Source organism: Nomascus leucogenys, chromosome 11 (genome assembly GCF_006542625.1).
Source record: "Nomascus leucogenys isolate Asia chromosome 11, Asia_NLE_v1, whole genome shotgun sequence".
In the NCBI taxonomy this organism is placed as follows: Eukaryota; Metazoa; Chordata; class Mammalia; order Primates; family Hylobatidae; genus Nomascus; species Nomascus leucogenys.
Window position 1 is genome coordinate 47456173 of NC_044391.1, and position 23849 is coordinate 47480021.

The 23849-nt window shown below is 38.2% G+C and overlaps 1 protein-coding gene across 2 annotated transcripts in view; it reads right to left on the minus strand.

Annotated features, from left to right (window-relative positions):
- SRGAP1 (SLIT-ROBO Rho GTPase activating protein 1) overlaps positions 1-23849 on the minus strand; it is a 307235-nt gene that overhangs the window by 20917 nt on the left and 262469 nt on the right. For both annotated transcript variants that reach the window (XM_012510512.2, XM_003252727.4), the window contains exons 15-18: positions 22520-22654; positions 10944-11049; positions 8059-8283; positions 4143-4222 (exon numbers count right to left, since the gene is read on the minus strand). In XM_012510512.2, the coding sequence (XP_012365966.2) occupies positions 4143-4222; positions 8059-8283; positions 10944-11049; positions 22520-22654 (546 nt within the window). The remainder of the gene's footprint in view (positions 1-4142; positions 4223-8058; positions 8284-10943; positions 11050-22519; positions 22655-23849) is intronic.

Genomic DNA, 23849 nt, shown 5'->3' on the forward strand with positions numbered 1-23849 from the left:
TACAACTTGTAGAAAGAAATAATATTTAAAGGCTGGGCGTGGTGGCTCACACCTGTAATCCCAGCACTTTGGGAGGCTGAGGCGGGTGGATTACCTGAGGTCAAGAGTTTGAGACCAACCTGGCCAACATGGTGAAACCCCATGTCTTCTAAAAAATACAAAAATTAGCTGGGCATGGTGGCATGCACCTGTAATTCCAGGTACTTGGGAGGCTGAGGCAGGAGAATCACTTGAACTTGGGAGGCGGAGTTTGCTGTGAGCTGAGATTGCACCATTGCACTCCAGCCTGGACAAAAAAAGCAAAACTCTGCCAAAGAAAAAAAAAAAAGAAAGAAATAATATTTAAAAATAAAAATTCAATGGATATGCTTAAAGCAGATTAGTTACAGCTGAAGAGTTAAAAAGAAAAGAATTTGTGCATATAGCTAAAGAAGTACTAGAGAAAACAGACAGCTTTAAATGTTTATATTAAAAAGTAAAAAGTGTTGAAAATGAATGTTAAGCCTTCAACTTAAATTAGAAAATGAAAAAAATCTCTACAGAGAAAGAATAAAAAGTTTATTTGGGAGACATTAAATAACTGGAAATATGTTCATAGACTGGAATCTTGAATATTGTAAAGATATCAATTCTCTCCATATTAATATATGTAGAATTAATACAAAGGCAATCAAAACTCCAGTTGGGCTTTAGAGGGTTTTGTTTGTCTGAAGAACTTGAAAAACTGAGTCTAAAATTTAAGTGGAATTGCAAAGAGCCAAGAATTATTACAAAGCAGAAGTGTTGCTTTATGAACGCTTAAGATTTATAAAAGGTATCAAAATTAGGACAGTGATATAGGGATAGACAGGTAGACCAGTAGAAAAGAATAGAGCCCAGGAGGAAATTCACACAAAGAAGACACTTCATTTATGACAAAGATGTAGAGCAGTGGAGAAAGGACAATTAATACTGAGATAATTGTGACAATTACATATCCATACCCCCAAATAAATTGCTGGTGGAATAAAGACTTCTGTGTGAAAAGCAAAACCTTAAAGGATTTAAAATAATATATGGGGCCAGATGCAGTGGCTCATGCCTGTTATCCCGTCACTTTTGGAGGCTGAGGTGGGTGGATCACTTGAGGCCAGGAGTTTGAGACCAGCCTGACCAACATGTGAAATGCTGTCTCTACTAAAAATACAAAAATTAGCCATGCTTGTAGTCCCAGCTACTCGGGAGGCTGAGGCAGGAGAACCACTTGAACCCAGGATGTGGAGGTTGCAGTGAGCTGAGATCATGCCACTGCACTCCAGCATGGAGGACAGACAGACTCTGTCTCTAAATAAATAAATAAAGAAGGCACCAAAGAAGACATACAAACAGCCAACAGGTATATTTTAAAATGCTGAACATCACTAAATCATCAGGAGAATGCAAATCAAAACCACATATGAGGTTATCCCACTGTGTTAGGAAACAAACAAAACAAACAAAAGATAACAAGTGTTGGCTGGACACAATGGCTCATGCCTATAATCTCAGCACTTTGGGAGGCCAAGGCAGGTAAATGGCTTGAGCTCAGGACTTCAAGACCAGCCTGGGGAACACAGCAAAGCCCCATCTCTACCAAAAATTAACTGGGTGTGGCAGAATGTGCCTCTAGTCCCAGCTACTTGGGAGGCTGAGGTGGGAGGATCACTGGAGCCTGGGAAGTCCAGGCTGCAGTGAGCCAAGATCATGCCACTGCACTCCAGCCTGGGTGACAGAGGGAGACCCTGTCTCAAAAACAAAAAACAAAAACAAAAAGATAAGCGTTGCCAACGATGTGGGGAAATTAAAACCTTTGTACACTGCTGGTAGGAACACAAAATGGCACAGCTGCTTTAGAAAACAGTACAGAGATTCCTCAAAAACTTAAAAATAGAACTACCATGTGATCCAACAATCCTACTTCTGGGTATTTATCCAAAATAACTGAAATCAGGATCTTGAAGAGCACTCCTATGTTCATTTCAGCACTATTCACAATAGCCAAGACGTAGAAATGGCCTAAATGTCGATGGACAGATGAATGGATAAAGAAAATATAGGTAAATACAATGGCATTCTATTCAGATTGTAAAAAGAAGGAAATCCCGACATATGTGACATCATGGATGAACCTGGAGGACATTTTGCTAAGTTAAATAAGCCAGGCACAGAAAGACAAATATTGTAAGTTCACTTATATGGAGTATCTAAAGGAATCCAATTCATAGAATCAAAGGGTGGAATGCTAGTTGCCAGAGGCTGGGGGGAGGGGGAAATGGGAAGTTACTAATAAGGGAGAATAAAGTTTCAGTCAAGCAAGGTGAACAAGCTCTAGAGATCTGCTGTATAACACTGTACCTACGGTCAACACTGAGGTACTGTACACTTAAGTGTTTTTACCAAAATAAAATAAAATAAGAGAATATAGGAGAATTATTTATTACCTCAAGACACAGAAGGATTTCTTAAAGGAGATGCGAAGTAAAATTACCATGAAGGAAAAGACTGATAAATTTAACTACTTTAAAATTAAGATCTTCTGTTTAGCAAAAGACATAATAAGCATTTGAAAAACAAAGCTACAGAGCAGGGGAAGATATCTGCAAAGCATATACCCAATAAAGGACCTGATGTGGACCCACAAAGAACTCTTACAAATCAAATAAAAAAACAACTAAATGCAAAACCAAGCAAAACCAAACAAAAAGAGCCCAGAAAACTCAATAGAAAAATGGGCAAAAGACTTGATAGGAATTTTACAAAAGATAAATAAACACATTATCAACCATGTCTTTTATCTTTTGACATCTTGGGCCTTGCTGACCTTGGAGGGACAGTCCCTCTAGGGTTAGCCGATTTCTGAAGATAGTCAACAACTCACCCACAAGCAAACTTTTCAAACACCAACCTGCCCATTGGAGCCAACACCCCACCACCCTGATTATCAGGCTTTCCCACTCCAGGCCACTGCTGCCCTATTCTCAGCACCCCAGGGCCAGGTACCAGACAACTTGGGACATCCCCTAATGCCCCAGAGCCTGCTGAAATTATTCCAACTAGGCAACCCTAAAGCTGCATACCCTGCCTCACCCATTCCTTCCTGTGGAAAGCACACCAAGGTCTTCACTCTCCCTCTGCCTCCTGATGCTTCCCCAGGTAGCCTCCCATAGCATGGCATGCCCCGTTCTCTGGGGAACTGTAAGTAGCAACTGTCTTCATAAAAATGGTTTGACAGTATAGAGTAAAGCTGAAGACACAGTTACTCCTAGGCATACATCCTAGAAGAACTCCTGTACATTTTCAGTAGGAGACATGTTCAAAATGTCCTAACGGTGCATAGTAGCATTGTTCTTAATAGCAACAAGTAGAAAATACCTCACATATTCATCAAGAACGGAATAGATACATACAATGGAATATTATACAGTGGTAAAATAAACAGTTCAAACTGCAAGCAACTGCACAGATGAACATCAGGAACATAATACTGAGTAGAAAAAACTCACAAAAAATATATACAGTATGATCCCATTTATAGAAGATTTAAGAAAATAGAAAAGGAAACAAGAAACTATTTAAAAACACAAACACAGTGGTTACTCCTGAGGGGGTAAGTAAAGCAGTCGGATCACGGAAGTGCAAAGGAAACAATAAGTCTTTTTTCTTAAGCTTGGTGGTGGTTCCATTGGTTTTCATTGTAATGTTATTTTTTATACCTTACACATATTTTATGAATTTTTTTAATCTACTAGTTTTTTTTTTTTTGAGATGGGGTCTGTTCTGTTGCCCAGCCTGGAGGGCAGTGGCGCTATCCTAGTTCACTGTAGCCTCGGACTCCTGGGCTCACGCAATCCTCCCACCTCACCCTCCTGAGTAGCTGGGACCACAGGTGCACATCACCACGCCTGACTAATTTTTCATATTTTTTTGTAGAGATGGGATCTCACTATGTTGCACAGGCTGGTGTTGAACTCCTGGGCTCAAGTGATCCTCCAACCTTGGCTTCCCAAAGTGCTGGGATTATAGGTGGGAGCCACTGTGCTTTGCCTCTAAAATTTTAATACAAGCAATTGTTTACAATAGGGATATAAAGACTGGTTTTATAATAGCATAAGGGCAGAGCATACCATCTTCGCTTGTGTGGGGCTCTGTACCAGCATCTTGGTCCACTTCCTCCAATGTACCATGCTCACTGTATGGGCTGTCACTGTAGAATACAAATGGAAATTCATACAAAATTAAAATAGACAAAAATTTTTTTGAGACAGGGTCTTGCACTGCTGCCTAGGCTGGAGTGCAGTGGTGTGATCTTGGCTCACTGAAACCTCTGCCTCAGGCTCAAGTGATCCTCCCACTTCAGCCTCCCAAGTAGCTGGGACAACAGGTGTGCACCACCACATCTGGCTAATTTTTAATTTTTTTGTAAAGATGAGGGTCTTATTATTTTGCTGGGCTGGTCTCAAACTCCTGGGCTTAACTGATCCTCCTGCCTTGGCCTCCCAAAGTGCCAGGATTACAGGTGTGAGCCACCACGCTCAGCCTGATAGAATTTTAATAATGAGCAATTGCTACTGTAATGAAAACTATAAGACTCTATAAGGGCAAAAGAGTAATTGGATAGGTCTGTCAATGGAATCCTGGCACCTCCATTGATTATGCTGTCCTATGGGAATATATATTAGATATATACATCATCTTTGACTAGGTTTTTTTTTTAACTCTATAAAGACGGAAGTTAACTTGTAAAAAATGGATAGCATTGTAAGTAATTCTTATCCACAGCAATACAAGTTAGTTGAATTCTGGTAGAATATGATTATTGCCCTATGGATAGACCAGTTTTTACAAATTCATTTTGCTATTCCTTTACTACATATAAATTGGTGGTTCTCTGATGTCTCCTTTGAACTGCTTGTAGCAGCTTTACCATCTTTTCTTGACACATGTTCATTGCATATCTGTATGAGAATCATGATTTTATCCTCTTTTAAAACTTATCCCTTAACACTGTCACCACCAATCCTCAAATGTGTGCTGATAAATGGAATACATGGGCCACAAATATAAACCTACTATTACTGTAAAAACCCATTTACATTTCTGATGTTGGGGGACAAGTATAACGACTACACTGTTGACTTCCTGTTTAAAATGAGCAATACCCATAGAAAAAGATAGACATCATCAAGCACACGTTACTGGCTGCAAGACTATCACAGGACCTTTACTCTGTTTGGAAAAAGTAGCAATCACAAAATGTCCTAGAATATAATATATCAAATAATATTGACCAGACATCTACAAACTTGCTCTTTTATAAAATGAACAAGACAGCAGAGCTTACTGATGTAGCCCTAATATTTAAAAATGCTAACCAGGCCAGGCACGGTGGCTCACGCCTGTAATCCCAGCACTTTGGGAGGTCAAGGTGGGCGGATCACCTGAGGTCAGGAACTTGAGACCAGCCTGGCCAACCTGGTGAAACCCTGTCTCTGCTAAAAATACGAAAATTAGCTGGGTATGGTGGCGGACGCCTGTAATCCCATCTACTTGGGAGGCTGAGGCAGGATAATTGCTTGAACCTGGGAGGCAGAGGTTGCAGTGGGAGTACAGTGAGTCAAGATTCTGCCACAGCACTCTAGCCTGGCAACACAGTGAAATGCTGTTTCCAAAAAAATAAAAAAAATAAAAAGCTAACCAGACCTTTGGTACTGGCCTTAAAACAAATACAATGGTGAAAATAAAATCGTGTATCTCAGCAGGGTTGAGTTGCATTCATTTACTTTCCCAGAGCCAAGCTCAGTCAGTATCTTGCCCATAGTAAGTACTCAAGTAAATATTTTGAATTGAACTTCATGTGTAAAGTTGGTGAATATACTACAGAACTGGAATCTAGTATGTTTCGTTCTTAATTTAGAAAACAGTACTTCTGGAAATAGTCAACTCAGTTTTCTTAAGGCATATGACCATACTATGATTCAAGTAAAAAAAAAAAGTACTTTCAATTATTTAACTATCTTTCAGCTACTCATTCCACTTCTACTTAATCTTTGGTAAGAAAATGAGAAAGAAAGTGTTGTGAACAGGGTCCAGAATAAGGGATTTAGACAAACCTATTTCCAGCTGCTCTTGAATCCTAGCTGCACAGGGCAGTTTCTGAGTTGGGCAGGGAGGATGCTGAGTAAGAAGACTCAGGTATGCTTTGGAATCACACACACCTAACCTCGATTTACTACTAAGCATTGGAAGGCTCCTTGGCCTTTCCTAACTTACTTGGTAGAGTGGTCATGCTAAATAAAAGAGGTCATGTGCACTAAGCAGCTGAGATGTAATAGGGGTTTAAGAAATTGAAGTTTCTTTCTTTGCTATTTTTTAAATTGATATATGATAGTTGTACATATTTTAGGGGTACATGTGATATTTTGATACCCATATACAATGTGTAATGATCAAATCTGGGTAACTGGGATATCCATCACCTCAAACATTTATTTTTTTCTTCATGTTGGGAACCTTACAATTCTTCTGTTTTGAAATATACAATACATTATTGTTAGCTATAATTTTCCTACTGTACTACTGAATACTAAAGCTTATTCCTTCTAAATTTTTTATTTTTTTGAGACAGTCTTGCTCTGACACCCAGGCTGGAGTGCAGTGGCGCGATCTCGGCTCACTGCAACCTCTGCCTCCCATGTTCAAGCGATTCCCCTGACTCAGCCTCCGGAGTAGCTGGGACCACAGGCACGTACCACCATGCCTGGCTAATTTTTGTATTTTTAGTAGAGACGGGGTTTCACCATGTTGGCCAGGCTGGTCTCGAACTTCTGATCTCAAGTGATCTGCCTGCCTCAGCCTCCCAAAGTGCTGGGATTATAGGCGTGAGCCACTGCGCCCAGCCTTTTTTTTTCTTTTTTAGAGACAGGGTCTTGTTGTGTTGCTCAGGCTGGAATGCAGTGGTGTGATCAGAGCTCACTGCAGCCTTAAACTCCTGGGCTCAGATGATCTTCCAGCCTCAGCTTCTCAAGTATCTGGGACTACAGGTGCAAGCCACTGCACCTGGCTTATTCCTTCTACCTAACTTATTTTTATAGCCCTTAACCAACTTCTTTTCATCCTTTCTATTCCCTTTCCCTTCCTAGCCTTTGGTAACCATCATTCTACTCTCTAACTCTATGAGATACACTTTTTTAGCTCCATATATGAGTAAGAACATGTGATATTTGTCTTTCCTGCCTGGCTTATTTCACTTAACATAATGACCTTCACTGCTAGGTATACATCCAAAAGAAAGGAAATCAGTATATTGAAGAGATAGCTACACTCCCATATTTATTGTAGCATTAGTCACAATAGCCAAGATGTGAAAACAACCTAAGTGTCTAACAATGAATGAATGGATTAAAGAAATTATGGTACATCTACACAATGGAATATTATTCAGCCATAAAAAGAATGAGATCCTGTCATTTGCAGCAACATGGATGGAATGGGAGGCAATATTGCCATGCTAAAAATTTTATCCCAAAAATATACTAATATAATAAATTTGCTCAAAATGATCTAAAGGTCTAACTATAATTATAGCTAGAATTATATTCATTAGTAAGAGTGAAAATGAAAAGTTAAGAATGAAAATACATTTGGTTGACAGGGCTCCTTTAAAATGAGAATTTAAAAACACTTTATATGAAAACAAAACCTTTGATTTAGACTGAAAAATAAAATGTCAATCTGTTATCTTTTCTTGATTTAATGTAATGATAAAGGTTAATATAGCTCTACATAACATCAAAACCCTTTTTCTCTACAAAAATCATGATAGGGTAGATTTATTTGAAAGATAAGTGTCCTTGGAGAAAAGAGAGGGATGAATATGAGTTTCCATGGGTCTTAGTATTCTAAAAATTTATCTCAAGTTTTACTGCTTCTTCCTTTTAAGTTGGAAGCATTGGTGGCTTATGGGAAACTCTTCTAAGCAAATTGATAGCTATATTTCCATAATTTTCAGTGGGAGAGGGGGACTAAAATTTTTAGACTTACCAGTAGTCATCTCCAGCCATACATTTCTCATAAACAGGGCCATCCAGCTCTTTAGCATCTGGGAAAATAGTCTCATGGTGGATGATGATGGTTTTGATAATTTCATTCACATGTGCCTGGCAAGACACTTGATCCTGTATTTCTGGGACAGGCATCAATGTTGGGCCAAAGCAAATGGCCAGGTTATAAGGGTCCATCATATTCTCATCGCTGTACTGTGATAGACTAAAAAAGGAAACAAGAAAGGAGTTAGGTACTTCAATACTTTAATAAGATACTTCAACTTTAAGTTGGCTCAGCAAACTCCAAAGAAAGTGCAACGACTTATGACCTTAACTAAGTAGAAATTGAGAGGGGATTCTAAGTCCTATCTGCTTAAATAAGTAGCATTTTTCAAAGTCAGGAGGGGGTTTAATATAACATTCACTACAATGGAGACCAGGATCACGTAAATGAGTTTTATTTGCAAATATGACTGTCAGGCTCTAAATGCTCCTCAAGTGAATTTGGGATACACAGTAAGGATTTCCATAAAGCTTCATGGATGTCTTTAAAATTGTCTTCTCCCCACTCAAATCTATCTCAGATTTTTAGTTTTCTCCTATAATCTTGGGGAAAGCCTAGAAGAAAACAAAGAACCTTTTCTTTGTAACTATTGAAAGGAGCAAATAGCTCCAGGCTTTATAATCTGCTTTTGGGCAAGACATTCAACATTAGGTGACAACCAGTGTCACAAAAGCCATTATAAATACAAGAAAAGGGGAAAAGAATCCTCAATTCTCTTATCCTGTACAAGGCTTGCAAACTGTGGGGGAGATTTCCAGTTGTCTAGTACTAATTTCTACATTCTACTCAATGGGTATTTGTGAAATATTTTCACAGTGACTCAAACTAGGCCAGCTCTTTGTTGCTATGCTCCCTGTTCTAGGGAGAGTTTAGATATGTTATCTTTCAGTGTATAGAATGTCAATCTTGAAAGGAAATGTAAAATCCAGGTGAACATATGACAAATGGAAGGAGAAAAAGGAGACTCAACTACCTTTGTGAGATGATGACAGATACAAAGAAACTGAGATACCACATGACATGATACTTTACCCTTTTTTTGGAAATAAGATAGTCTAGGAAGTAGAAAATACAAAAGCATAATTTCCACAGCTAACATATGTCTTTCCCTTCTGCCATTTTTCAAACACAATATTTTTAAAAAATCACAATAACAGTAAATGATCATGTTACAGATCATCTTGAAAATGGAGATTCTGAGTAAGAATGGCCTAATTTCCAAAAGACATACTTCAGCTCAGTGGAGACAGTCACAGTTAATCTTTCTGGGTCTTTAGTGTGGGCTTGCAAACAAAAACTTGATGTAAAAATGTTATTTCCAAGTTTTGATTTTGCAGTAAAAAATAATAGCTAATCTCTCTTTTCATAATCCCCATCCCAAGCATGCTGCCCTAGAGGCTGGGCCCTTGTGTCTGCAAGAAGGCAGGTGCACCCAGCCAGGGGGCCTCTGGGTAGAACAACTGGAAGCCATGCCAGCAACGCCCATGGTGCATTTGCCATTCTTTTGAGATGCATGATGGGTTAGGTTCAGGTTTTGAGAACTTTCTTAATTAATAGACTGCTTTCCTAGTCCATTATGGATTATTAGCTTACAATGCATTTTGTTCAGGTGTGTCAGGAAGATTTGGTAGGAATGGTATGGAGGGGGCCCGCAGGAACGCAAGGTACTCCATCCTGGGGTATGGTGGTGGTGATGGTGGTAGGGGGGCAGGCAAGCCTCTGGATTTTTACAACTGCCTGAGTGACTGTGTTTCCTTGAAGGTAAAATTGTGCAGTGTCTAGCCTAAACATAGTTTAAACCTATCTCTCTAGATACTGCTTATTTCCAGTGGTGATTAATGTACAAAGGGGTTGCTACTATCATTTGTGAATGTTTTAGGCACCAGAGGTCAGCAGTAGAGTCTCATCTGTATGGTTCTCTGCCAACATTTCCCTATTGTATGATACTTGGCTCTTGGGGTCAAGCTGAGTGGATATGATTTCAGGACTAGTCAGCAGGATTGTAATAAATCACCGTGGCTTTTGAGAACTCCAAATGTCTCATGAAATAGAGAAAACAAAATACCCAAATTTTAGGAAAGGAGAATCCATGCTAGCATGAGAAGGCATTTCCCCAAGTTTACTCAGTAAGTTGATTCCCCCTGCATTTCTTTATTTCTAGCTGCTTAACTGAAATGTTGAATAGCAAGGGGACTCTTAGACAGGACTTGGGGAAGCTGTTCTTACAACGGAACCCTTACAGAAGGAAGTAGCATAGCTGAAAATCAAGTTGCTGAAATAGAATAAAGTTCTTTGAAAATAATGTAGTAATTTAAAAGATTTATTATTTTGTTTAAGAGAACGTTTTGAGGTATCTTCTTCTTGATAAGGTCTCATTACAGTGAATTTGCAGAAATTCTTTTTTGGATCTGTGTATAGCTCCCATCTATGATTTTCTTCCATCCCCGACTACAATATTAAAAAGTCACAAATTTTCTGCAATGAACAGCCAGTTTACATCATTTGGACAAAAACATTCATGACAGTTTTGGATGGAAGTTTGAAAAGCAGTGAATAACACTTTCCACTGAAAAGTTTTTTTTTTTAGTAATATTTAAATATCTTTGCATTTGTGGCCACAGTTTTTACATCTGGGATAGGGCTTTCATTTATCAATGACGTTGATATGCTGAGGAAAAATGTACCTTCAGTACATTTTTCAATGTATATTCAATCATTTTTCTCTGACTCTGCTGATAAATGGAACCCAATGTATATTTTACAGGATCCAAGAACAAAGAATTCAGATGGGCCTTTTGTCAGAGCATTCAGGTACTTACTGATTAAGGAAGGCAAAGAGGTACCTCATCACTATAAGGACCGACCTGGGCAAAGTCAGGAGGAGTTTGCGGATGTGAAGCGCCCTCTCATAGAGATTATCTATTCCTACAGACAGAAGATGACATGGTCAGAGTCCTTTCACTTGCCACATTTAAAACAGAACATTGCAGTACATGTATTACTGGTACACATCTGAATATAAGCAACACCTTGCTCTTGTGTGAGATCCAACTGTAACCAAAACAGTGAATAAATGATCGGTTTAGGTATACCACCATTCCAGAGGGCGTCTCCTCTGACCCTCACTGTTTTCTCTGATTTTCATGGACTTGGCTTTGAGTAATTTAGAGTCTTCTAGATTTAAAAACCATTTTTTCCTTTGCTGCTAATTCTAAATTTTGCATCTGATATGATTTCAACTTCTTGCTGCACGCTAACCAAAGTAGCTTTCCGGGGCATGGCACCTCTCCCCCAACTGTTATGCATTAATTCATCATATATTTGTCTATGATTATGATCCAGGCAATGTGCCAGGTTTAGAATCTCTCCTTTCTCAAAATTACCATTGCATTTTACTTATATGACTTTTCACCTTGTATTACATTATACCATCAATATTAGGAGAGCCTACCAGGTTTCAAGCACTAGGAATACATTAGCAATACAATTCCTGCCTTCATATGATGCATGCCCTGATGTTTATAGCTACTTATTTCCTTATCTCGTCTTCCCTGTGGGATGGTGAGCTCCCCCAAGACAGGATTACCTGAGACTAGTGTTATGCTACCTCTTTACCAGGAATGCAAACCGTCCAAAGTGTCTCAATACTAAAGTGCTTGTGAACATCAGCAAAAAGGTTACTACTACAACACATTATTTGTATAATTCTCTCTATATTTAAAAACACATTTTCACATTTGCTATCTAAGTTAAAAGGAATAATAAACTTTGCAGTAGGCAGGGCACACACTGTCATCCCCATTTATCAGATTAGGAAAATGAGAACTGGGCAAGTGGCATACCCAAGGTCAGCAGGCTAGAAGGGGCAGACCTGGGACTACAACCTATGTGTCCTGTTTCATAAGTCTGTTTCACAAGTCTGTTTTCTGTTTCATAAGTCTGGTTGCCTTCCTTGGATCCCAAGACTACCACTTTGTAAAGCTGTACCTTTACAAAGTACAACTTTGAAGATACCCAATAAGCACACATTTGAGAATATTTCCAAAAAAGTAGTATGTTTGAAAACATTTCTGAAGCTTCCTATACTTTTACATCACCATATTGTTCTTAATTGCTCGAGATATTCGTGAAAATACTTGAAAATTCTCAGTCCATAGCCTCTGACACCATAGTCAACTCATTCTCATTATTATTGTTTTTTAAACCTTCTTCCACCTATAAATGTGGATAACTCTCAAAGATTTCTACCTGGTTCTCCTCAATGGCAACCTCATCCAGTTGCAAGGTTACAAACATCACTTCTAAGATGATATTGTTGCTTCATTTTTCTCCCTTGAATGGGAAAGAAGTCCTGTAGTTTCTACTTCTAGATATCTCAATGCTAATTTTCTAATTGAAGTCTTGATTATTTCTAACTTAGACTATCAAAATACTCTCCTAACTCAGTTTCCCTTTCTGATTCCTCTTCTTTCAGTGGTTCTCAACCTTGACTTGGATTCACTTGGGGAGATTAAAAATGCTGATGCCTGAGATTCTTTTATGCAGCCAGGGTTGAGAACCACTGTCTTAATTACTCTTGTCAAGCTCATTTCCCTGGAATCTTGAGTGCTGACCCCAGCTGTTTTCCACTTATTATCAAACTGGGCATTCTATTTTCCCTTCTGCATAGCTGAAAAGGTGCGAAAAATCTATTAGGAATATTCTTGATTAACCAAGAATGAGCTGACAAAACAAGCAATAATTTATCAGGATTCCTGAGAAAAAACCACTTCCATTCCCACCTTTAAGAATGCCAAAGTTGGAACCGTAGCTCTGTCATCTTTTACCAAATGCAATTTCAGAAACTCTTGAACCAGAATGTAAGTAAAACATTATCATGCAATTAACATTCTCATTCTTTCAATATAAATCTATAATTTATAATAGTGTGATCTTAGTAATACTGAATTGAATATATTACATTTTGCCTTTTTTATTTGTAAAATATTTCAAAATGGAGAAAATATAACACTATGAATAAGGCAGATTAGGGTTACGTCTATTGCATACAAGCACTTTGTTAACATACTTCCCAGGCAATGGTCTTGATTTATTTTTCCCTGAAAAGAGGGAATAAGATGCTTAAAAAAGAAGTTATTCAACAGGTGTATAAGTTCTCTCAGGCCACAATAACTCAATAATTAAGTTATCAACATTTCCACCCAGTTCAGTCCTAGTAGGATCAAGACATGTCCCAGAGTAAGCTGTATCTCCATGACAACTTCATGTGATATATGCAAAACCACATTGTACAGAGAGGGAAGATGAAATGCCTAAAGATGAAGTAATCTGCAAGTCATTGAGAATTTAATGAGAATTTTGTACCTTTAAATACTATTTCAACATAGCTGCATTATTATATCAGAAATTAACTGGTTGAATGCTTATGACCTAAAATAGCTGATTTTATAAAAAGTGTAATGTTGTTGCTGCTTTAAAGAAGACAAAGATGATTTGGCATACCTGTATCTAGAAAGTCTGTCTCTAAAAATGAAAAAGAAAAAACTCTTTAAAAGCGAAATTATACATATTATGATTTATTCTTAAGACAACAATAAAACTTCTCCCACTGTTTACTGAGGATCTTGGGTGTTTCAAAAGTGAAGTTTCCTCATTCTCCCAGCAAATCCTCATTTTAAAGTTAAGGTCGAGGCTAAGGTAAGAGAATTGCTTGAGCCCAGGAGTTCGAAGCTCCAGTGAGCTATGATCACACCACCACACTCTAGTCTGGGCAACAGAGCAATACATCATCTCTAAAAAAAATTAATAATCATAAAGTTAAGGTCAACTATCAGGGACAGGATTTTTGTAGCTTACCGCTAGTTTTGAAGTCCTAGAGTTAAAAACAAAAGGAAAGGAAAGGATGTAAAAAGAACCACTCTTACTATATTATTCATCTTTAATATTTGTCAAATCCCATAGATGGCAAGTCACTCTGGAGGCTACATTCTCTATAACTACAGGACATAGGCGTTACTTCCAAGAGGTTTTGTTGTTGTTGTTGTTTTTGAGACAGTCTCACTCTGTCATCCAGGCTGGAGTGCAGTGGGGCGTGTCGGCTCACTGCAACCTCCACCTCCCGGGTTCAAGTGATTCTGATGCCTCAGGCTCCCAGGTAGCTGGGATTAGGAGCACCCACCACCATGCCTAACTAATTTTTGTATTTTTAGTAGAGAGGGGATTTTGCCACGTTGTCCAGGTTGGTCTTGAACTCCTGGCCTCAAGTGATCTGCCTGCCTCAGCCTCCCGAAGTGCTGGGATTACAGGCATGAGCCACCATCCCAGGAAATTTAATCTTAATTCAAGATCTTCTTGTTTCTATCTCTTGGTTCTAAACTTAGTCCCTCTACCTCTTAAAGGCAGTTTTAAAATTGTATTTAATAAGAATTGAGGGAACAAATATTTGTACACCAGTTTCAGAGTAGCATTATTCATAATAACCAAAAGGTAGAGACAACCTAAATGTTCATTGACAGATGAGTGGATAAACAAAACGTGGTATGCACACACAATGGAGTATTATTCAGCTTTCAAAAGAAAAACATTTCTGACACATGCTACAACATGCACGAGTCTTGAGGACACTATGCTAACTGAAGCCAGTCACCAAAAGAACAAATGTTATATGATTCCACTTATGGTAGGTACCTGGAATAGGCAAATGCATAGAGACAGAAAGCAGAAGAGATAAAGCCAGGGCCTGGGGCTGAGGTGCAGGAGGATGGGGAGTTATTGTTTGATGAGTACCGAGTTTCTGTTTAAGAAGATGGAAAAGTTCTAGAAATGGACAGTGGTGATAACTGTGAACATACTTAATGCCACCGAACTGTACACTTAAAAATCGTTAACATGGTAAATTTTATATTATATATATATATATTTTTTTTACCACAACAAAAGAATGAGGGGGCCTGTGGGATGCAAATGAAAGACTTCAGGGGAAAAGCAACGAGGACATAAGTGACACCAGAAAAACTAGATAAAGTTATGTGAGGCAGATGTACATTCTCTATAACTACAGTCAACACAAATCAAAGCAAAACAGAACTGCTGGCATTCCTGAAGTAGTAGCAAGTCTATTTGTCTCGAAGGCCTCCAACAGTCATGGCTGCGAGCAGGACTCCCAATTCTACCTGGCTGGCTGCTCAACAGGCGCGCAATGTGCATCCTACAGGAGCTTCGCTCTGGTACAAATGACTCATTTACTGTCCTGAGTCCAGTTAGCGGGCAAAATTTATGGTTGCTGCTGACACCCTGATGAATGTGCGTTCCTAGCTGGCTCTGAGTGTGGCGAATTTCACGATTTCATGCTGGAGGGAAAGATGGGTCTTTTCTTCCCCTTAGAAAAGTTGTCAGTGAGGAAAATCAGTATTTCACTTGGATTTCTTGTAAGCTGGGCTTTGTTTTCCACAATTCAAGGTCTCATGTAATTAGGTAAAAGTGGCATTCATCCAACCTTGATCACATGCTCAAAGCTCCCTGGGCTAATATATGTTTTTTTTCCCCAGCAATGCAAGATTCTCATGTTAGCGTCCCAACTTCCCAGCAGGCGGGTTAGATAGCTCCATGTAAATGCATGTGAAAAATTTACCATAAAACACAAGTTACTTCAGCAAACGGCAAAAAATTCAAATGGTCATCACTCTGAAAATACTGGTTCTTCTGTGGACTATTTGTAGAAGTATTTGTTTGCCAGAAAATGAATAATAAATGACAAGATGCAAATTTCTCCTTAGGTATGAAGACAGGGAAGGAAATTCCTCGGCAGCCATATTTAGAAACTGTTTATTTAACAGTGGGTACACACATACTTGTAAGTTCCACAGCCTGACAGCTGGCATTCAAGATGAATGCACCAGCTTCAGGACATTTTTAGGTTCACACTAACAGTGTCAAGGTGTTAATCAAACCTTTGTATATAATTGTTTAATAGACTGACTTCTGTGAATTAAACCATTGATTTCTCTCCTAAATAACAGCACTATAGAAATACACACATAGATGTTTCCTATTCTGCTGAATCATCATATTGAGGTTCGTAAAGAAACTGAGTCTTAGTCTAGAGAGCTTTACCTACTCAGTTCAGATACTCAGCCTATTAAATATTTTTAAGGATAAAGGGAAAATTAAGAAGATTATTATAAGGCATCAAACAGAAATTCAGAATTCAGAGAGAAAACCACCATGTATGTCAATAAAGCTGAAAGAAAATTTTATAGCAAAAACATATATTAGAGCACCAGAAAAAGAGTTCAAAAGCTTTTTTCATGAAATAATCAGAAAAGGCAAATAAATTTAGGTACTAAGAAGCTCATCATAGTATTTTGGCATAATTGCAAAATCACTGGAAACAATCTAAATGTCTAAACTAGGGGATTTGTTACATAAAATAGAAATCATTATAAGGTCACTAAAAGCTATATTTTGAAAATAATATTATTGAGTTTTACAAAAGTGGTTTATGAAGAGCCAGTACAGCATGGTATAATTTTTTACAACAGCTTGGCGGGGCACAGTGGCTCACACCTTAATTCCAGCACTTTGGGAGGGCGAGGCGGGTGTATTGCTTGAGTCCAGGAGTTCAAGACCAGCCTGGACAACGTGGTGAAACCCCGTCTCTACCAAAAAAATACAAAAATTAGCTGGGTGTGGTGGTGCACGCCTGTGGTCCCAGCTACTTGGGAGGCTGAGAGGGGAGGATGGCTTTAGCCTGGGAGGTTGCAGTGAGCTGTGATCACGCCACTGCAATCCAGCCTGGACAACCGAGTGAGAGCCTGTCTCAAAAACATTTTTTTTTACGACAGCTTTATTGAGATATAATTAATATACCATATAATTTACCCATTTACAGTTTACCAATGTTTTTAGTACACTCAGAGTTGTGCAAGATCACCTCAATCATTTTAGACATTTTTATCACTTCAAAAACAAACCTCTTATCCATTAGCGGTCACTTGGCATGATACAATTTTTATGAAAAGTACATAGGAGTGGTGTACCCACAAAATGGATTATTATTTGGAAATCAAAAAGAATGAAGTACTCATACCTACTGTAACATGGATGATCCTTGAAAACATTATGCTAAGTGAAAGCCAATCACAAAAGACAACATACTGTATAATTCTATTCATATGAAACGGCCAGAACAGGCAAATCTATAGAGACAGAAAGTAGATTAGTGATTGCCTAGGGCCGGGGGTGGTGGTAGTTATGAGTAAATGGGGAGTAATTGCCAATGTTTGCTAACTGGGGTTTCTTTTGGGGGTAATAAAAATGTACTATAATTGATTGTGGTGATGGTTGCATAATTCTGTGACTATATGAAAAACCACTGGCCCGTACTCTTTAATGGATGAATTGTAGAGTATGAGAATTATATCTCAATAAAGCTGTTTTACAAACTACATAGGTACTGTAGAAAAACTCTGGAAAGATACTAAAAATGTTATCATTATCTCTGTGTAGAGAAATTACGATTTGTTCTTAGTTTATAATTTTTCTACAGTGATAACATGTTAATTGCATAACATTAGGTTGGTGCAAAAGTAATCGTGGTTTTTGAAAGCCGCAATAACTTTTGCACCAACCTAATAAATAATGAAAGCATTGACTACTCATTTGATGATTTAAGGAATTATTGTTGGTTTTAAGGGTATGATAATGGTATTGTGGTTATGTTGTATATTAACATGAAACATAGTATTTGTTGTACACAAAATGTGTACATGCCAGTGGTTCTCTTTGGGTAGTGGAATTATGGAATTTTGGTAGATAACATTTTGTTCTATGTGCTTTTGTGCATTTTTCAGGTACTCTACAATGACTACATGTTGGTATTGTGATAGGAAAAAAAATTCTCCCTTAAGAAACCATTTCCTCGTATCCAAGTAGTCACCTAAATAATAACACCTAATGCAAAATGAAATGAAAATGTTTCATTTGGGCTCACAGCCTTAAGGCAGTCAGAAAAAAAGCCATGAATTACTTGAGTGGCTTTTCTAGGGCAAGTCACTTGAACTTATGCCCTAGGAAATCTCAGAGCCATGATGCAGGGATATTCTACAAGCTGCCCAGACTTTGTGGGTATGACCTGGAGCATTGACAAAACCACTTACAAAGTGCATGGTTAAAACAAAACAAAACAAAATAACTCTTGGGTGAGAAACTGAGAAACTACCAAGTTTGCCACTTCAAATTTATGTTGCATTTGGTTCTACTATGTCTTCATCCAGATAAGTAATCTTTAAAAAGAAATGTACAATAAATTGGGGAACAAATAGTGCATATTTTTAAAAAAAGAATGCTAAGATAAATTTCCTTTGACTACATATATTTGTAAGCTTCCAAAGAACGTGGTCACTCAGGGTCATAAAGCATAAACATGGCTGGATAACTACTACACACACACACACCCCTTTCCCCAAACAATCCAAAAATACAGAAGCGAAAAGTACTGGGTGCTCCAGAGACTTATGCAAACTCTTAGAAAAGATGAAAAGGGAAGATTTTTCTATACAAAATAACTGTCATGTGAAATTACTTTAATAGGGAAAATCAAACCCAATTACAGCAATGCTACAAGATGACAAGGGTAAAAACAATCTATCACTCAGATCTCTCTTTCCTCTAAAATTTCAAAATCTTTGTTTCTATCGTATATTAACTTAGCCTGCATTTATTTGTAAATATCTTACCTTTCCTGCTACATTTTAAGCCTCTTAAATGCAAGAATCAAGTCTCTGAATCCCTAGAAAGTTTTATACATTGTAGACAATTAATCAACTTGGTTCAAATCGTCAAAAGTCTGCAATATTGATAAGGGGATACAATGATAAAAGATGTATTATGCTACTCAAAGGATTTATTGAAAATCCAGGAAAAATGCAGGAAAATCCAGCAACAATGCACTATGGTCACATTGGTAAGAAAAAAATGCTTGCTTAGGGATAATAACATCCAAGAATCCTCTCTTTCTTAAGAGGTTAAATGTTGGAGGAAAAGGGGTTGTTATATAAAGAGGTTGTTAGTGTCAATATGTATGTTTTTGAAAAACCTGCCATCCTGTAAAACTGTGCACTAAAAGTAACAAGACTAATGGGGAAAAATAAGATTGGGGCAGACTACTCAATATTTATGAAACTTTGTAACTACAGCACTAATGAAAACATTAACAATCCTATTAAAATCCAAGGATTATGAATCCATTGATTTTGATTAATCCACTGTTTTAATACAGGAGGGAATTTCATTGTAGCTTCTCTGCTTGCACTTGAGCACTGTAGGCACTGCTTACATGAGATATCTCCACAGATTTTTTCCTTGTAGTTTACATATTTGCTAAATATGACTCTCATTGTGAGAAAGCTTGACATTGATTGCTACAAAGCATTTAATGTGCTGGGAAAAATCATGCTGGAAACAATGTAACTGGAGGATAACGCTAATATTTCTAAATTCACGTGAGTTATGCCAAAGAAATGCATATTTAGCAGAACAGACAGATTGATAAGTGGCTAACCCAGGTATTGGCATATGTGACCACAGTTTATAGTCAGAGTAATTGTAATAGTAGTAATGATGACAGCTTGCAACACTTACTGAGGGTTACTATGTGCCAGCAATGATGTTAAACCCTTTACATGGACTATCTCATTTATTCTTCACATAGACTCTATGAAGTAGGTGAAGAAACAGCTATTTAATAATATTAAGTATTAATCTTTGCCCAAGTTTACACAAAGTTGGAAAGTGGTAAAGCTAGGATTTGAACCTAGATCTTTCTGACTATATGGCCTCAGTTATTAAAAACCACTATGAAATGATATTTTTCATCCAATAAAAGTGTGAAATGATTCTATAATGGTAACTAACAATGTGGCCCAACACTCTTTATCCAATTGGTACATGTACATGTTACAGCTGACATGATGTATGGACCTAGAAAACCACTAAGCATTGTACAGCACTTGTTGTTTTTCCAGACTTAAGCTTTTTGGCTAGGATGTGAGGGAAATCTTTGGACATGGCCAAAGGAGAATTCCAGAAGTGAGACACCTCCTTTTCATTTCTTTCCAGCTGGGTCAGAGGTTCGTTGTGATGACTCAGGCTACGCAAGGGCCGTGGAATGGACGTGCAGCTGTACTTCTAAATTCCAATGGGACATCAGACTGGGGAGGATTATGACCGGGAAATTCATACCCAACTGGAGCCAAGACTCTAGGCACCAATGCCAGACAAAGAACTTGTGGTGGAATCTTGACTTTTCAATTCATTTCATCTATAAATTCTATTTAACTTAACATGCCCCAGGAATTAACTAATTCCTAACCTTCAGGACTGGCCAAATGTTAGGGCTGCAAAACTACTCCACAGGCCTGTGGAGCTAACTGTGGGCACTTCATTGAGCATATTCTGTGCCAGGCACTCTTCTTGGCATTTTACATATATTAACTCACTAAATTCTCACAACCCTATGATGTAAGGATTAATGTTCCCCCTATTTTATAGGTGAGGAAACTGAGATGCAGAGAGCTTAAGAAACCTGCCTAAGGTCACACAGCTGATGAGTATGTGACAGAGCTAGGATTTGAACTAGGCTCTTTGAATCCAGAGCCTCCATTCTTAACCTACTGCCTAAACTCCTTCTCTAGTAGTAGGAGACAGAGGGGTTAAAAAAATTATAATGTGGGGAGATCAGAAAAATTCTGGACATACGTACCCAACAGAATAATGGGAGAGGAGAAAGTGATTAATCCTGGTTGGAGTGGTGGGGAGGACAGAGTTGTGGGAGGAATGCCAATTTGGCAAAGCCATCACAGCAGATGTTGAATGGTTATCACGGACAGCTGAGGAAACAGCATAGGCAAGTGGATGGAGGTGGGAAATGGCCCAGCATGTGTACAGTCTGCTACTGCTGAAATATACAGTAAATATGGTAGGGTAGCAGGAGAGGGCTGTGCAGCAGTAGGAGAGATCAGAGACAGGAAGAATTCAATTATATGAATTGGCCATGCCATGGAGTTAGCTTTTTTTTTTTTTTTTTTTTTTGAGACAGAGTCTTGCTCTGTCACCAAGGCTGGAGTGCAGTGGCATGATCTCGGCTCACTGCAACCTCTGCCTGCCAGACTCAAGTGATCCTCCTGCTTCAGCCTCCCAAGAAGCTGGGAATCCAGGGGCATGCCAATATGCCTGGCTAATTTTTTATTTTTAGTAGAGATGGGGTTTTGCCATGTTGCCCAGGCTGGTCTCAAACTAATGGAGACCAAGCAATCAGCCCACCTTGGGGAGTTTGCTTTTATATTGAAATAGGTTTTAAAAAGGGGAGAAAGCAAGCAACCCAGTTTTTTGTTTTTTTTTTTGTTTTTTTTTAACTCTAGCTGCAGTGTGGAGAATGCAGGGCCGGGGTCAGGGGGTAAGGGTTGGGAAAAGAAGGCGAAATCTAGAAGTAGAGTCCATTTAAGAGACTCTAACTATCCCCAGTGAGAAACCAAGGTGATGGGGATGAGGAAGGAGGGATGAGTAGTGAGATGTTTGTTTTGAGGCCAGATCAATAGGACTTGTTGATTCAGGTGGGGGGTGGAGGGACTGTAGGGAGGTTTCTTTATTAAGAGTAAAAAGTTGATTCTTATGAAGCCTAAGTGATTGAAGTCAGCTCTAGACTCTTGCTGGGAACTCGGACTTAAAAGGGACACTGTATTTTTAGACGCATGGATCTTGATTGTGGCTAATAATTAATTCATGGTATCATTATTTTCACCTTCCTTTGTATAGTGTCAAAAAGCCCCCACTGAAGTAAACAGCAATGCTTTACTTTGCCAATGATTATCGGTTTCATAATAGGTCATACACAATCCCAGAGCAACTCTGCCTATTAGCTTGGGTTGCCCACTGACAGATAATTACCACCTGGTGTTCCTGCACTGTAATAAGGATCTCTGATCTCATTTTACCCATTTCTTGAAATAACATTCAAAGATGGATAAATTACCCCACTCCTAAAACTGGTTGAGAAAAACCAAGAACCAAAAGCCAAGAAAAGGTCACATTTCCCAGCTTACAACTTCCTCCTTTCCCTTAACCTGGCTTTCTGCTCAATTCCAGCCATGAGTGGGAAGCTCCTGGCTTTCTGGAGCCAGAGGATGTTCAGGAGGAAAGCCCACCCAGCCGAGGGCGAGGCCACAGCTGGGAGGATGACTCGCACTGGATCCAGAAAGAAAACAAATGGTCTCAGAAATATGGTGGTAATGGGGTAATGGTGGGGGTGGGGGTGTATGGAGGGGGGCCACTGCCTTTTCCAGGAAGTTGGTTAGTGAAATAATTCTGGTGGGAAAAGACAAAAAAAATGTCCACTTACTGATACAAGAAATCAGATCGTTAAATCTTTCCTTAGGAAAGAGGGGGTTTTCCAGCCCACGGAAATAGAGCTTCAGAACGCCAGCAACTGAGTTAATATCATGGTTACTCTGGTCATCAGCCAAAGGATTTTCACCTAAAAAAAAAAAAACTCATTACATTTACAGTGCTTCTTTTTTTTATTCTCTGAACAAAAATATATTTCTATGAACATACACATTGCTATATATGCATGTATCTTTTAATTATGCTTTATGAAAGATTATATGGTACTAAAATTAAAATAATTGGTTTAGATATCCCACCCCATGATTAACCTAAAAATAGTTGACTAAAATAAAGCTTTTTAAAATCTTATGCTATTAACTAATCCCTTACAAGTTACTCAAATCTTAAAATAAAATATTGTGGAATTTATAATTTTATCCAACCCCCACTTTTTTTAAGCTGAAATCTGTAATCTTAGTTTGACATGAATTCAAACACTACATCCTGTGTTTCTTACCCTACTGGGAAAAAGACACACCATAGGTCTGTCTGACTATGCTATATGGGTCAGCAAAATTTATCAGAAATGTCATAGGCGCCACTGAATTGTGAACACATACAATTAAATAAGTAGGTATTTCCCAAAGTGGCATGGTGGTGTTCACAGCACATCTGAAAGCTGTCTTGAGCAGAGGGAAACTCTAAAATCAGATAGAGGAACTTGAAAACGTACCTTTCATGTTACTAAGGAGTTTGTATAAAAAGTGGGAATTTTAAAAATATATCACAAATATAAAACTATATTTTTTTTATGGTAAACAACTTCAAAATATTAGGCAACTAGTCTGGTTAGTGTTTCTCTCTGAGAATTAAATTAAATTATTAGGCAACTAGTCTGGTTATTATTCCTCTAGGGATAAAATCCTTAAGAAGTTCAACATAAAATACAACCTTAAATCAAATTCTATTTTTTATTTACAGTTTTATGCTTCTCTTCTAAAGTTCACAAAAAGTGTGCATTGCATTTTAACGTATTTTTTTGCTTCTTAGGGCAATTTATTTTTAGGGATCTGTTGTTCTCTTTTCTCTGTTCCTAGGGCAAGAAATCACTGAACATGAATTTATCAGAATATAATAATTACTATTATTTTTGCCCACTGTGAGAAAGCCTCACCCATGCAGATCACAAACAAATAACAAATACCGGGAAAATTTCCAAGGAAAAATGATCATGTATTTTGCCTGTGGTGGCTAGCACAGAACCTGATACTTTACCATATTTCAGCTTATCCTGAAGATGGCCAATGCATGAGACTCGGCACATGTGGCTGCTCTGCTCTAAC